Source organism: Mastigoproctus giganteus, chromosome 11 (assembly GCF_048544385.1).
Source record: "Mastigoproctus giganteus isolate SK-2022 chromosome 11, ASM4854438v1, whole genome shotgun sequence".
Taxonomy (NCBI): domain Eukaryota; kingdom Metazoa; phylum Arthropoda; class Arachnida; order Uropygi; family Thelyphonidae; genus Mastigoproctus; species Mastigoproctus giganteus.
In genome coordinates, this window is record NC_143585.1 from 66279760 (window position 1) to 66294277 (window position 14518).

The following is a 14518-nucleotide window of genomic DNA, read 5'->3' on the forward strand; positions in this document are numbered from 1 at the left end:
AGTACCACAGAGTTGATACGTTGCTCTGGGAATGCTTTTTCCCCATATGTAGTACTTTACATTTGTCAATGTTAAACTTCATTTGCCACCTCTCAGCCCATCTGCTCAACCTTTCCAGATCCTGTTCCAGCAGCATAGTGTCAGTAGTGTCCTTAACAACCCTGCCAACCTTTGTATCATCTGCAAACTTGGACATTAAGCTTGATATACATCATCAATATTATTTATAAATACAGAAAACAATAATGAACCCAACACTGAACCCTGAGGGACTCCACTAATAACATTAGTCCACAATGAGCAGTGTCCATTGATTACCATTTTCTGTCTTCTCCTCCTCAACCACCCCTTTATCCATAGCAGCAATTTGCCTCCAATGCCACACTGCTCCAATTTGTGCAGCAGTCTTCCATGTGCAACAGTATCAAAAGCCTTTCTAAGATCCAAGTATATAATATCAAAGTTATTCTCTGCATCCAGTTCTTTTGTAACTGCATCATAGTATTCAATCAAATTGGTCAGACAAGACTTACCGTTAACAAAACCATGCTGTGTCCGAGCCATAACTGAAGTCTTATAGATGATTCTGTAGTGCTTCTTTAACCAGTGCCTCCATTAATTTCCCTGGAACAGAAGTTAAACTAATAGGTCTATAATTACTTGTGTCAGCCTTTGATCCTCCTTTGTGAATTGGGGTCACATTTGCACATCTCCAGTCAATGGGTACCTCCCTGAGTCCAAGGAAGCTCTCATAATTATGGCTAAGGATTTGCTTACTTCCTTTGCCGCCTCCTTTAATATAACTGGATAGATCCCATCCACCCCAGGTGCCTTTCTTGTGTTTATCTTCAACAATTTCTCCTCCACTTTATTCTCAGTTATTACAAGATTATCTAGCTTGCTGCCAGAGTTGAATACACCTCTGGCATTCCCCTTGCTGAATAACTCCTCATGTGTGAAAACTATTCATTTAATTTGTTAGCTACCTGAGCAGGATCATCAACAGTTGAACCATTGATATGAAGTGGACCAATCTGATTCATCCCCTTCCTTCTAGAGTTTACATAAGTAAAGAACTCTTTGCTGTTTTCTTTGCATCCCTTGCCAAGGATTTCTCATAATCTGCCTTCGCCTGCCTAACCTCCTTTGTAACTTGGTTACAGATCAACTTATATCTATCATAGGCTTTTGTGTCACGTGTTAATTTATATGTATCCCATGCATTTTTCTTCTCTGACATATGTCTCATTAGTTCATCTGACAACCATTTAGGCCTGAACCTTGAACAATATTTCTTAGTTGGTACGTAAAGCCTAGTAGCTTCCAAGATAAGTTCTTTGAATGCTTCCCATTTTGAATTTGCTGTTGGTAACATCATCAGTTGGTCCCACTGTATAGAATTTAAATACTGTCTCAGACCATCGTAGTCGCCTTTACGAAAGCAATAACCCTTCCCATTACCCCTAATGGTAGTTACCTCTTTGAGTAAATCCCACTTCAAGACACTGTGATCACTGCCACCTAGTGGTTCCTCTATCAATGACTTGTAGCTTTACCTGTATCATGAAGGCACTTGCTGGTTCGCAAACGGGACTTACATTTCTTGAAACAGAAAATGTAGATTCCCTTTCAACTTTACAGTTAAAACATCTGGTAAAACTCCAGTTTATGGGGGTCTCCGTACTTCAGCGAGAAAGAGAGGAAGATGGCAGTAATTGGCAGGTGAAGGCACTTCCCACTATGCTTTAGTGTTGTTTAGTGATGATGTCAACAACATGACATCACTAAACAACATGACAAAAGAAAGTATCCAAATCAAACAATAATCGAATTTGCATCCAAACAATCGCAAAGGCAAATTATGAATTCACAATAATCAGTCAATCAAAGAGCTCGACAAGACAATCATTATGTTCTTCGGCCATGGCTGCAACATGGTGACACGGTGCCCCCATAAAATGGAGATCAGCCATGTGATTCAATTATCATGCAAAAAAGAGACGAGCAAAATTGATAGTGCGTATGAAGTTTGAATGCTGAAAAATTGCCAGAATTTTCTAACATGATCCTGCTTATATTGTGATGTGGTTTTTTGGACCCCAAGCATCACATTAAAAAATTTTTCACCTGTAGCACTTTCATATATATATATATATATATATATATATATATATTCCAATTAATCTAAAAATTAAATAGGCAGAAATTAATATGTTGTTCTTGTTATTTGGTTTTTAGGAGCATTAGCAACTAAGGCCATATTGTTCCGGGATATGCGGTGGTCATTCCCTGACCTTTCCGCATCCTCCAGATTTGGTGGTGACGGGCTCGAACCCCGGTCTAATCAAGAAGCGTGTGCTACGCACTGCTGCTCCTTCCCTCCTGGCTACGGAGGCACCCAGAAATTAATAAAAATATATATTAAAAATAAATAAGAAAAATAGTAAGAAAGCTAACATCAGTGGCAGCAGAAAAGCACAATCCAGTACATGTTGCTTATAATAAGCTAAATTAAAATAGGATATTTGCCAGTAGCATGGTAAACCAGTAGAGTAAAAAAGAACTTAACCAAATAAAATAACATAACCATAACAGAAAAATATATATAGAGGGGAGAAGAAGAAGAGGGTAGTGTTGAAGCAACGTTCCTAAAATAATTTAGAAAATTTTGCCAATTAGAATAAATTTAGCAGAGCTTCTCTGAAGACATCCATTTCCGAATTATGTGAAATCGTAGACTAACAACATTACACGACTAATTAATAAAATGAAATAAAATAAAATGAAATAAATAGACTGACCATTATGCCCCAGCTCAACAGAGGACCACGAGGCTAATAATAGTCAGGAAATCACTGCATTTCGAACGCTAAACAAATCCATGCAACAATGGAATGATACTAAGATCAGACCACCGATGCAATAGATTTGCATAGCGGTGGTCCTTATGCAGCGAAAAATAATAAAACAGAAAGCCTAATACTCGCTTGGCCAAACCACACCACTGGCAAAACAATAATTGAACTGAAAATACATAGAAACAAATTAGGCTACAAATGGCGGCACGAACACAGTGTTAGCAGATCGTCACGCTACCCCCATGTAAATATAATCCGATTAATCCAAATATTAAATAGGCAGAAATTAATAAAAATATATATTAAAAATAAATAAGAAAAATTCTATAGCCTAATTTATTTCTATATATTTTCAGTTTAATTATTGTTTTGTCAGTGGTGTGGTTTGGCCATGCGAGTATTAGGCTTTCTGTTTTATTATTTTTCACTGCATAAGGACCACCGCTATGCAAATCTATTGCATTGGTGGTTAGATCTTAGTATCATTCTGTTGTTGCATGGATTTGTTTAGTGTTTGAAATGCTAAATCCCTGTCTGTACTTTTTGTAAAAAGTACAGACAGGGATTGGCAGACTGTAAATGGAAATGTCAGACAAAGTACGGTCTGTACCTTTTCTGACAGAATCCCAGTTGTCGGTTGATTCAACCACTGCTCATCTCAGTTGTCCAAATTATTTGCTGTATGATTCTTTTGCTTCAAATGTGGCACTTGTGCATATGTCCGGCTCTGATATTCTCTCTCGGAGACAGTAATTCAAAATCTCCTCTTTTTGATCTTCGCTGGCTTAAAACTCTCTACTGCATTCTGTCATATTCATTTGTTGCCTCTATTGTTCTCCCAACTCCACTAATCACTTGGAATTTGAACTTCCTCTCTTTGAAACTTAACTTTCTCCAGTCCAAATTTCTTAACAGTGAGATAATTTTCCTTGGTCATTTTAATGTTCACAACTCGTTTTCTAGTCACATGGACCCAGCTGGTCAAGATGCTCAGGCTTTTGCAATTAATAATAACCAAGCACAGATTGTTCATTTATCTACCAAAATAACAGACAATCCCAATCACACACCCAACACACTTGATCTTTTTCTCACAAACAACCCTTCTAAGTACATGGTCGAGGTGAGTGGTCATCTAGACACCTCAGATCACAACTTGGTGAATCTCTTCTCTAATGGAGCCTTTCTCTCGTGGCCATTCTCAATCTCATGTTGTTGGCATTACAACAAATCTCCTGTTTCAAATATTCTGATGCTAATGTTTGCTCAGATTGTGTCAGGGGAATTATTCTTGTAGGGATGAAATCCTTTATCCTACACTCCACCTTAAAAATCTCATTTTTTATCTAAACTTTGGTTTTCCAATAAATGTGCTAAGGCTGTTCAAGATAAGAATGCTGCATATTGCAATTAGTTTGTATCCAAATCTCAAGGTTCATTTTCAGCTTACACCAAAGCTCAGAACAATTGTAAAGTAGTTATTAATCAGTTAATAACTGCTAATAACTAGTTATTAGCTAATAACTAGATAATAACTAATAACTGCTAATAATAACTAGATTTTGAACAGGCTAAAAGTAGAAAACTTGCTTCTTATCCTAATGGTAGTCGAGCATTCTGGTCTCTTGCCAAAGCATTGGCTGCAACTTTTGACCATCTCTACCTCCGTCAAAACTAGATGGTTCTATTGCCACTTCAGCCAGAGATGAAGCTGATCTGCTAGCATCCTACTTTTCTTCTAACTTGTGTATTGATGATCTTGGTAAACCACCACTTACCAGATATATCTTATCAAAAATTGTTTATATATCACATCAGAACACATGCACAAGTTTTGAAAGGTGCTACTACATGCAAATTTTTATAGATTACTCAAGAAACTTATTGAAATAGTAGGATTAGCTTGGTAATAACATCTTTTGAAAAATGCAATCAAGCCTTCTCTCATGCCAAACTGATGTTAATGATTGTAAGATTAGTTCTTTCTGTGCATGCTAAAATAGTGTCAGCATTCATTGCAAAGCAGTGCTTAATCATACTTTTCTTATAAATTTAATTTCTAGATACAAGCCTTATGAAGGTTATGAACTTAAATTATTCATTGAGTTATGTCCCTCTAAGGAGTGTTTTTTAAATAACATGCACTCTGTGTTCACTCAACAGCTAATGGGTTTTGTGGTAATGGTTGTTTCAAGTGTGGAATAAATCAGTCAGTGCAATGCTTCTGCCAAATGCAAAAATATGTATGATAAAAATGACATTACTAATTATTACTATTACATTAATAACATTATTATATTAATTACATTAAAGCACTCATTAAAATGAAAAGTTTCATCTTAACATATATTTCACTCATTATTAACATAAAATTTCCTTATATTTAATGTTATTAAACTTTATAGTCCATACTCCAGCATATTGTTACTGAAAAACATTAGTTTTCATTTGGTTCATACTCATAGTATGTAAGTTTGCATATGCATGCACTAACAAAGTATTATTTATGAATACAAATATATAGACAGAAAACTTACCCTGTTCTAACGTTGGGGTATCTGCTTCTGTACGATCAGCACAGTGAACCACTAACTGAAAGTCCTGAAATAAAAGTGCAATAAGGTACAAGTTCATACTATGCAAAAAGCAATTTATTCTAGTAACTGTGGGTTACTGTATCATAGGTAACATATTAAAACATGCTTATAAAAACCTTTAAACTTTCCCATTCATACAAATAGTGTACACAATATTTTACTGGTTTTATTTATTTTTTGATAAAATGAAATCTTAAAAATATTAAAATAAACTATTATCCCTTTCATCAGGGGGTTTGCCAAAGGTGTGTTTATGTGCGCGTGTGACTCAAGGGCAGCGAGTGTTCCACTAGGGAGTGTTCCACTTTGTGTGCAGTGAGTTTTCTCAAGAAATTCTGAATTGATTAGAAAAACTGTCAAAAATCAAATCATAATTTTAAAAAAAATATATCATTAAAAAACTTTAAAACTGTAACAAAGCATTAAAAAACTCATAATTACTTTATTTTTGGAAGCAATAATATCTTTTATATCTATTTATGTATAACTTAAATTGATTTTGCAACTTCTGAATCTGAATTCCAGAGAATTTCTTCAATTTCAGCTTTTGTGAGGCAAAACTGAACAACTGTCGTTAACAAGTTCAATCTTCTCCAATTTTTAAAATTATTTTTCATGCTGCTAGCTATTAAAACAGCATCATCTCCTACTAGTTGGAAACACAGATAATACATAGCAATGAATATGGAAATTTGTACACAAACAAACACATTATTTGAAACAATCTTGAGCAATTTAGCGACGTGGTGCTTTAAATCTAAATAGTGGAAGCCCAGCTCCCAGTGCCAGGGATGGAAACCTGGATGATTGAGATTGGTTGAATGTGATCAAAGTCAAATTGTCTCTCATCCTAGGCTAAGTGGCTGAAATTTCCTAACATTGTTTGATTTGAGTTTATTTTATTCAAAATTATATGAGTTCTAAAACTTAAGAATTGTATCCTTTTCAGTCCATAGCCATGGATAGGCTTCGGCCAAGGGAATGGCTGAGCAAATTAAATTAATAAAATATCCTTCTCCTATTAGTTATGGCATTTTATGTAATTTACACTTCCATGTTCACTTTTTTTTTTTTTTTTTTTTTTAACAGACCTATTAATTCCACCTTGCATACATAAACTTTTGTATCCTTTGCTGCTGCTTTGCGCACTCAGGTGCATTTGTCGTGTCATCTTTATTATTATTTTTTTAATTTCTCCATTGCCACTTTTCAACCCAATATACTTATTTAATATATATACATATATATATATATATATATATATTGTTACATATAAAAGAAATTTTTAGCAATATTCAAACAAGCCAAAAAAAACTGTACCTTGTAAGAAATGTTGGTCTGCTTAAACTTTCTGCTCAGAGGGTAGCTAACAAGATGTGTATCTTGTATGGCCCCATAACAGCATGGGCAACAGAAAAATGATGCATTCTTTTGCAAACATTGCTGAATAACTAGATCAGTAGCAGCTCCACATGCATGTAATGAAACACCCACATCAAAATTACCCTTAAAATAGTCAAGGTTACACTGCAATAAAATAAATAAATAAAACAAAGCATCAAATTTTATTCCACTCCTCTTTAAATATTACACTGTTAATTAATGTAACAAGATTGTCATTACATGATTACTGTATATGTAACTGTATGATAGCATAGATTTTCAAATAAGACAGACTGAAGAAATAAGTAATTTCATTAGAACACACATGAAACTTGTTATAATTGCATTTTTGCCACATTTACAGTTTAAAACCAATACATTTTATACATATAGTTAAAATAATAGTACACTATTGTAAAAAATATATATATGTACAATTTTTAAATGTACAGACGGTTTAGTATACTTTGTCCAAAATGTCACCCAGTACAACATCCAGCAGTAGTCTGCCAGTGTATGTTCATTCCAGAAGCCATGGAAAGAATTTTCCATGGAGTTATGTCTTAATGAAATCATCCTCCCAGATTGTCATTCACCATGGAAAGTTTTTCAGCAAAATAAGTCTAAATGTGAATGCAAGAAAGTTTCTGAATTCCATCTTTGTACATGGGAGACCTGAAGTTAGTCAAAATTTTTCCAAAAGCCATTTGAAAGCTTGCTGTGCTTTTAGTTCTAATACATGAAGCATTTTTCAAAGCTTTCATCCTGCAGAAGCTCTCTGATTTGAAGCCCCACAAATATTCCCTCTTTCACTTTTGCAGTGCTGATCTCTGGAAATTTCTCACTTAAGTAATGAAATTCTCTCAAAATTGCTTTCACAAAACTCATCAGGCCAAGTTTAATGTGGAGAGGTGAAAGGAAAATCTTCATTGATTCACTAATGGCACATATTGACAATATTTGTTTTCTGTCTCCTATGTGCTTCTTTGAGGCAAGTCATGTCTGATGTAATGGTCTGTGGGACAACGGATGTCCAACAGGCACAGGACACAATATTTTGTGAACCCGTCTTGCATGACCATTAATATACCAATGATTCTTGAGGTCACTGCAGATATTCCACTAATAACTGCTCTATTGAATTTCTTAAATTATTGTCTTCATGTTATTGTATGTCTCCTTTAGATAAACAGAGTGGGCAATGGGATGGATGGATTATGCAAGAAAACAGCTTTCAGACTTCATTGTGAGGAGCTGATGAAGAGGTACTAGTCAGATGTAAGATGTATTTGTGACAATTTCCAAAACCTCTATTGATATCATAAAGGTAGCAGAGCAGACTGTTTACTGTAAAGAATGTCAATAGTAAGACACTTTGACCTTTTCTTTAACCAAGTGTTTCTGCTTTAATCTCAAGGCGAGAAGTTCAGCTTCAAACTCTGAAGGGGAACTAGATATGTAATGAGGTCATTCAACTTATCCGGCAAACAGCTCCGGCTACAATGGCTCTTTACCTGGTGTGCCCAGGATTGGATGAAGATCCCAGGTCTTTGCCAATCATATTCCACTTTGTCTTTTAAAGAATCTAGTTCATTGTGGAAGTACTGGAATTGGCATACTGTTATTGTCAGGGATTGGTCTCATCACTGAATACAGGTTCACATAGACAATCTTGTGCTTATGCTTCACTGAGAATCCAGTCATTCACTCTACAAGAGTAACAAATCACCATTACAGCCTTTTGGCTCCCTCCATAAGTGTGGAAAACGACATGGGCTTTTTCCTTTTGTTCAACCAGTCACAAAAAGCATTCAAACAACTGGTGCAAATAACACATGGTGACATCATATTCTGGTCACCTAGATGACAGCCAGTATATAACTGGTAAATTTTCTGAATATATGTTATGATCGTATGATGCTATGATTCAGTTAGCAAAGAGCCACACACACACACACATAGTGGAATTTGTTGGAGTGATTTTTACATTTGCCAGGCATGATGATGATAAATGTATTTCAGTAATTCACCTTATCTCACCTGAAACAATTTACAGTAGACTTTAGATAACGGCATCTTCGGGGCTTCAAGGTGCCATTATTTTGATTTTCCCATTATCCAGAAAGTTTTATTTTTAATATATTTAATGTTGATGATCCAATGTTATATTCCGCCATTAATATACTCCTACTTATGCCTTGTTCTATTTTCTTTATTATATCAAGTTTAGTCTGCGCAGCTAGCACAGTGGTATAGTCATCGTCCTCCCCCACACCAGATGGAAAAGGCCCAGGTTCGAATCCCATCTATGACGTGAGGAACTTTTATGGGCTTTTTTCACTCTGAGGCTGAGTTAGTTTCAGGTGAAGATAGAAGGATTTTTCCCCAGAAACTAGGGGTTTTTTGTCCAAGCAAATCAGGCAAATCAACAGAGAGCACATGAATTTACAGATACAATACACATGGGTGTATGGATTAAATTTCCAAGTGACCCTAATGTAATAGCTTGGTTTATATCAAGTTTGTCAGTAAGCTTTAATGTTGTTCTTCTTTTCTTCTCTATATGAGGTTTATTAACTTTAGGAGCCATAGTGAGGGGTTTTTAATTTAAAATAAATGTAAAACAGCGATATAATCCATTATATCAGTACAGAATTCACTTTCAAAATGGCAAACGTAAACAAATACAGTAATCATGTGATTTGCCGTTTTCTTTTTTTGGTACTGTAAGACATCTGCACGGTATGCAAACATCAGATCTCAATGTGCCGTTAGCTCGAATGTTCTGTTATTTGGGGTGCCGTTATTTCAACAGTCTACTGTATAATCAAATAATTAAATTATGAATTAACAACACATAGATATATTCAAATAATTACATAAATATGAATGCATAAAGAATAATATAAATAAACTATATTCATGTAAGTTGGCTGAATAAGAATGCGAGTGGTATAATCAGTCTCATCACAAAAACTAGAGGTAAAACTAAAATCAGATTTGAAATCAGAATCCAAAGATCAATCTAGTTCACATTTTTTTTCTCTCCCTATAAAAAAATATTTGTTGACCTGTGTATTCAAAAGCATGTATATACAAAGTTTGCATTTTTATAAAACTTTGCGATATAATAAAGAAGTTCACTACATGGAGCCCACACATATTAAGAAAAATCACTTGTGAAAAGATTAAAATGACAACAGAAAAAAAAAAGAAAGGAAAACATATTATAATGAAACACTAGGGGGCTTTGCCCCCTGCTCACTTTGCTCGCCAACCCCCAGGCACACTTTTCTACATTAAATGTAGATGGAGTAAGTCAAATATTTTCTATGTAAAAGACACACCTGTCGAAATGCACTGATTGATATCTAATCAGGAAATGACCTATGTAATTATTTACCTGTGTATTTGCAGTGATGTAATTTCCCACTAAGTTGTACCAAGTGACCCGCATCCCTCTTCTTCCATTGGCTACCCCACGTGGCATTCTCAAGGTCACTATGTGATTATTTATCTGCATTTACATAGGTCACTTAGGAAAATGCCTTTTGCTTCAGGTTCTATAATGCATGAGGAATATTGTTGCATAAAATATTTACAAAATACTAAACTATTTACAAATATACAAACTGTATCGGGTATACAAATATACAAACTGTATCCCTTATCAGCTGACATTAATATACAAAAAACGTTAAAATGGAACATCAAACGATGCTGGGTGTGAACCAGTATTAGGCAGTGAAGCATGTGTGAGGTTGGTGAACATTATGGAGGCGGATGTCTTGCAATGCAGCCCACATACATACTCTACATTGTCAACAGCAAGTGTCTGATTCTGCCCAGTAACCCATTTGTGTTCCTTCCATTTAACACTCACAGGCCTCGTGCACGTGATTCATTGTCTAATACATGACCACACCCGACATCACTTTATGTTCCATTGTAACATTATTTGTATATTAATGTCAGCTGATGAAGGAACCCATTGTCCCAATATAATTATTATTTATGATTGTAAATACAGTAATACCCCGAAGTTACGCGATAGGTGGGTCCGACGAAAATCGCGTAAGTCGAATTCGCGTAAGTCGAGGTACAACTTTGCATATAAATACATATAAATTTTGCTTAATTGGGACCAAGGACTAACAAAAACACTAGTTTAGAAGAAAAATATTAATAAAATTGTAGTTCTTTATACATATTAATACAAAATATGTATTAAAAAAACAAATGACTTAAAAAGTTATTTCGATGTCGATGGCTTCATAAAATCTAACAAATTCGTCTGACAACACAGCGCGTTCCTTTTTTTCACACAGAATTTCTTCGTAGCAAGCTAATAATTTTTTTATTCCTTGCTTTGTAGCTATAACGCGTTCTTCGTTGGAGTCTATGTTTTCTAAAATTTTTAAGCCTTTACAATTGAGCCCTTTTCAATTTTCAACCTGTCAAGTTTGCAATTGTCATGTGCTTTTCGCCGTTGCTTCATTTAGGCCTGTAGCACGTGCAATATCACATGGTCTTTCATTTCGCTCAACGCGTTTCACAATTTCATATTTTTTCTCTATCGACAGAGGCGGACTGGCCATAAGCCTTACCGGGGAAACCCCGGTGGGCCAGTGTGATTTTGGCCGTAAACCATAGTGTGAGGCCACTATAAATTTTCCCGGGTAAGAATTTTTGATCCAGTCCACCTCTGTTTATCGATAATTGCTTTTCTTTTTCTCTCTGAATCTGCAGTGTCTTCACCAGGACGCTTCCTTTTCACACCTTTTAATTAAGTATTTTACTCATTTTTAGGGAATAAAGCACAATTACAAAACAAGGAGCACGCTTGATACGCATAAACAAAGCTGCGCGCATGTAGCGACTGAATAAACAACACCATAAAGGCAGAGATACACTATTAACACCTCACATTTCTAGGGGTTACTACCATAAAACAATAAAAATCCAGTTGCGTTTCTGCTAGTGAAATCTGTTATAAACTGGTAGTAAACTAGATCTAATTGCATTTGCGATTATACCGATAGCTGGAATTGTGTTGGTTTTTACGTTATTATGGTGAAATGTGTTTCCCCTTCACTGATATAAAAAACATAAAAGCAGCAAAGTTGAATTTTGTTCATCTTTCGCTCTCAATCTCCGCCGTCGCACCGGATATCGATAACATATGAAAAACGACCTTGAAGATAGTGGGCGGCAGCGTTGCCAAACGAAAAAATCAAGAACCGCGTAACTCCGAGTTCGCGTAAGTCGGGGTAGCGTAAGTCGGGGTATTACTGCAGTATAGTATTTTGCAAATATTTTAGTTTTTTGTAATTATTTGTATAGTTTTGTTGTTATTATTCATATAATAATAACATTTCTGTTTGTTGTTTTCATCTGTTCAGCTGCAGCTGACTTTCTGGGCGAGCTGCCTCCATGCTGTCCGGTCTTCAACAGCTTCTTCAAGTCCTTCATGATCATGCCAGTGTCACTCTTGATGATGTCGACCAACATGTTCTTTGTCGACCTCATCTTGTTCCACTGACCTTTCCTAGCATTATCAATTTTTCCAATGAATTGGACCGCATTACGTGACTGAAATACGTCAATCGTAGCTTGGTGATCTTGGCTTCCCATGATGTTCCTCACATTGAGCTTGTTCATAAAATTTTCTGGTGAAAACTTGAGTAGATTATCATGTCTTTCTCCAGTGGTGGCACTATTATATGGCTGTATAGGCCTTTACTATTTAAAACTCAGTCTTTAAAAATCTATAACTTTTCCGATAAGGTGATATTTTGTCCCAAAATTAGATAACACTAATTAATGAGACAAACCCTTCCACCGAACTGAAGTCCCCTGCATTCATAATTTGTAGAATTTAAAAAGCAGCTCTTCAAACTTTTAAATACCAGCACTATGCTAAAGCATAGGCAGCTGGAATCGACAGTTAGAACAAAGAATGCTCTAACAGCCAAAAGAGAATTATTATAAATTTAGCGCATATATTACCTTTCCATGATTATAAATAGTCAAACCTGATAAACCTTATCGCATTATACTTGAGTTTCACAAAAGAATTTAAAATAAACACTTTAAAACCATATGTATAAACTATTTAGCAAGAGCTCATATAAAAGAAATCATCACAGCTATTTTACCACCCTCTTCTCCCATTGGTGCAAATAAATATCACTAGGAGGAAAATTTTTTTAATGTATATAGAGAGAGGTACCATACTCACATAATTCTCTGGCCAAAAATCCATCAATTATTGTTAGTGTTGTCCTGGCTGCTAGCCAAGAAAAGAATCTAGTCAAACAGCCAGCCAGATGACAACAGCAGCAGCAGCAGCAACAAATCAGCATTTCAACCAGAGAACTATGTCAGTATGATAGCTTTTCATCTTATTGTTAAACTCAGACATTTGTCTAAATTTTTAAAGTAATTCCAAAATGCTTGAATATTAATCTTAATGTTAAATTTAAGTAAAAATGTGTTGGTAAATTCATGGGCCTCAGAAGAATAAATAACTCTCATCTTCAGTCATAATGAAAAAAGTGTTTTCTTTTCACAGTCCAGCATCTACATTTAGAAATGAATTAATTTATCTCCATTTATCTTTATTTATTTCCATTTATAATTTTATGCTGTGATACTGCTCTTTCAAAGATGCAAAAAATGTATAACTCAAGCTTCTAGAAGGATAACAAAAACTCTGCTGTCAGTTAACTTTCTTTTTTTTCATTTGACTATAGTAAGAGCCAGGAGGACTGCTGAAACAAAGTTGAGAGTTAGGGTTGAATTTGAAAGTGTCTGCATTCTGCCCATCACAGATATTCTTCCTCTTGCTCAGAATAATCACCTGAGAGAGCAAAAATTCAAATTGAAGAAAAACAGTTGTAGGATAGATGTGCGGAAGTTTGCCTTTAGCCAGCGGGTAGTTGATTGGTGGAACAGACTTTCATCTTTTGTTGTGGAAGTTGACAGTCTTAATAAATTTAAGGCTGAGCTGGACAGGTATTTGGAATGAACGGAGGGATGAAATGGGAGCATTTTTTTTTTTTTTTTTTTTTTTGCTGATGCTGCATAAGCTTGCTTTCCAACATCGTATGCCTCTACTAATGCTAATGCTAATATTTCTTAGTTGGTATGAAAACTCTAGTAGCTTCCAAGATTAATTCTTTCAATGCTTCCTATTTAGAATTTGCTGTTGGTTCCACCATATAGAATTTAAAAACTGTCTGAGACCACTTTACCAAAACAAAGACCTTTCCTTTTACTCCGATGGTAGTTACAGCTTTGAGTAAATCCCACATCAGCACACTGTGATCACTGCCATCTAGTGGTTCTTTTATCTGCAGATTCTTAATGCATGAATGATTACTGCTGATAATCTGATCAAGAGTATTACTCCCTCTGGTTACCTTTCGAACATGTAGAAAACAATCATCCAATAAACCTAAAAAAGCCAATCCACAAGTTCCAGTCAATATCTGGGAAGTTAAAATCCCCCATTATAATACAATCTGATTTACTCACCCACTTCATTTCCTTGTGCAGTTGTTTGTTGTACTCATCAGAATCATTAGGCCTATAACACACTCCTACTCTCAATTTTGCTTTCCCATTTCTTATGTCAAACCAGACTGACTCAACACTGCACTGTCCACTCATGTCAAC

The 14518-nt window shown here is 35.3% G+C and overlaps 1 protein-coding gene across 3 annotated transcripts in view; it reads right to left on the bottom strand.

The window, feature by feature from the left end:
• LOC150078078 (glutathione S-transferase C-terminal domain-containing protein-like) overlaps positions 1-14518 on the bottom strand; it is a 126604-nt gene that overhangs the window by 19414 nt on the left and 92672 nt on the right. For all 3 annotated transcript variants that reach the window (XR_016547629.1, XR_016547628.1, XM_090384985.1), the window contains 2 exons: positions 6776-6982; positions 5396-5459 (listed from right to left, as the gene is read on the bottom strand). Coding sequence is in view for 1 of the 3 variants with exons in the window: in XM_090384985.1 (XP_090241111.1) it covers positions 5396-5459; positions 6776-6982 (271 nt within the window). In the remaining 2 variants the exon portion in view is untranslated. The remainder of the gene's footprint in view (positions 1-5395; positions 5460-6775; positions 6983-14518) is intronic.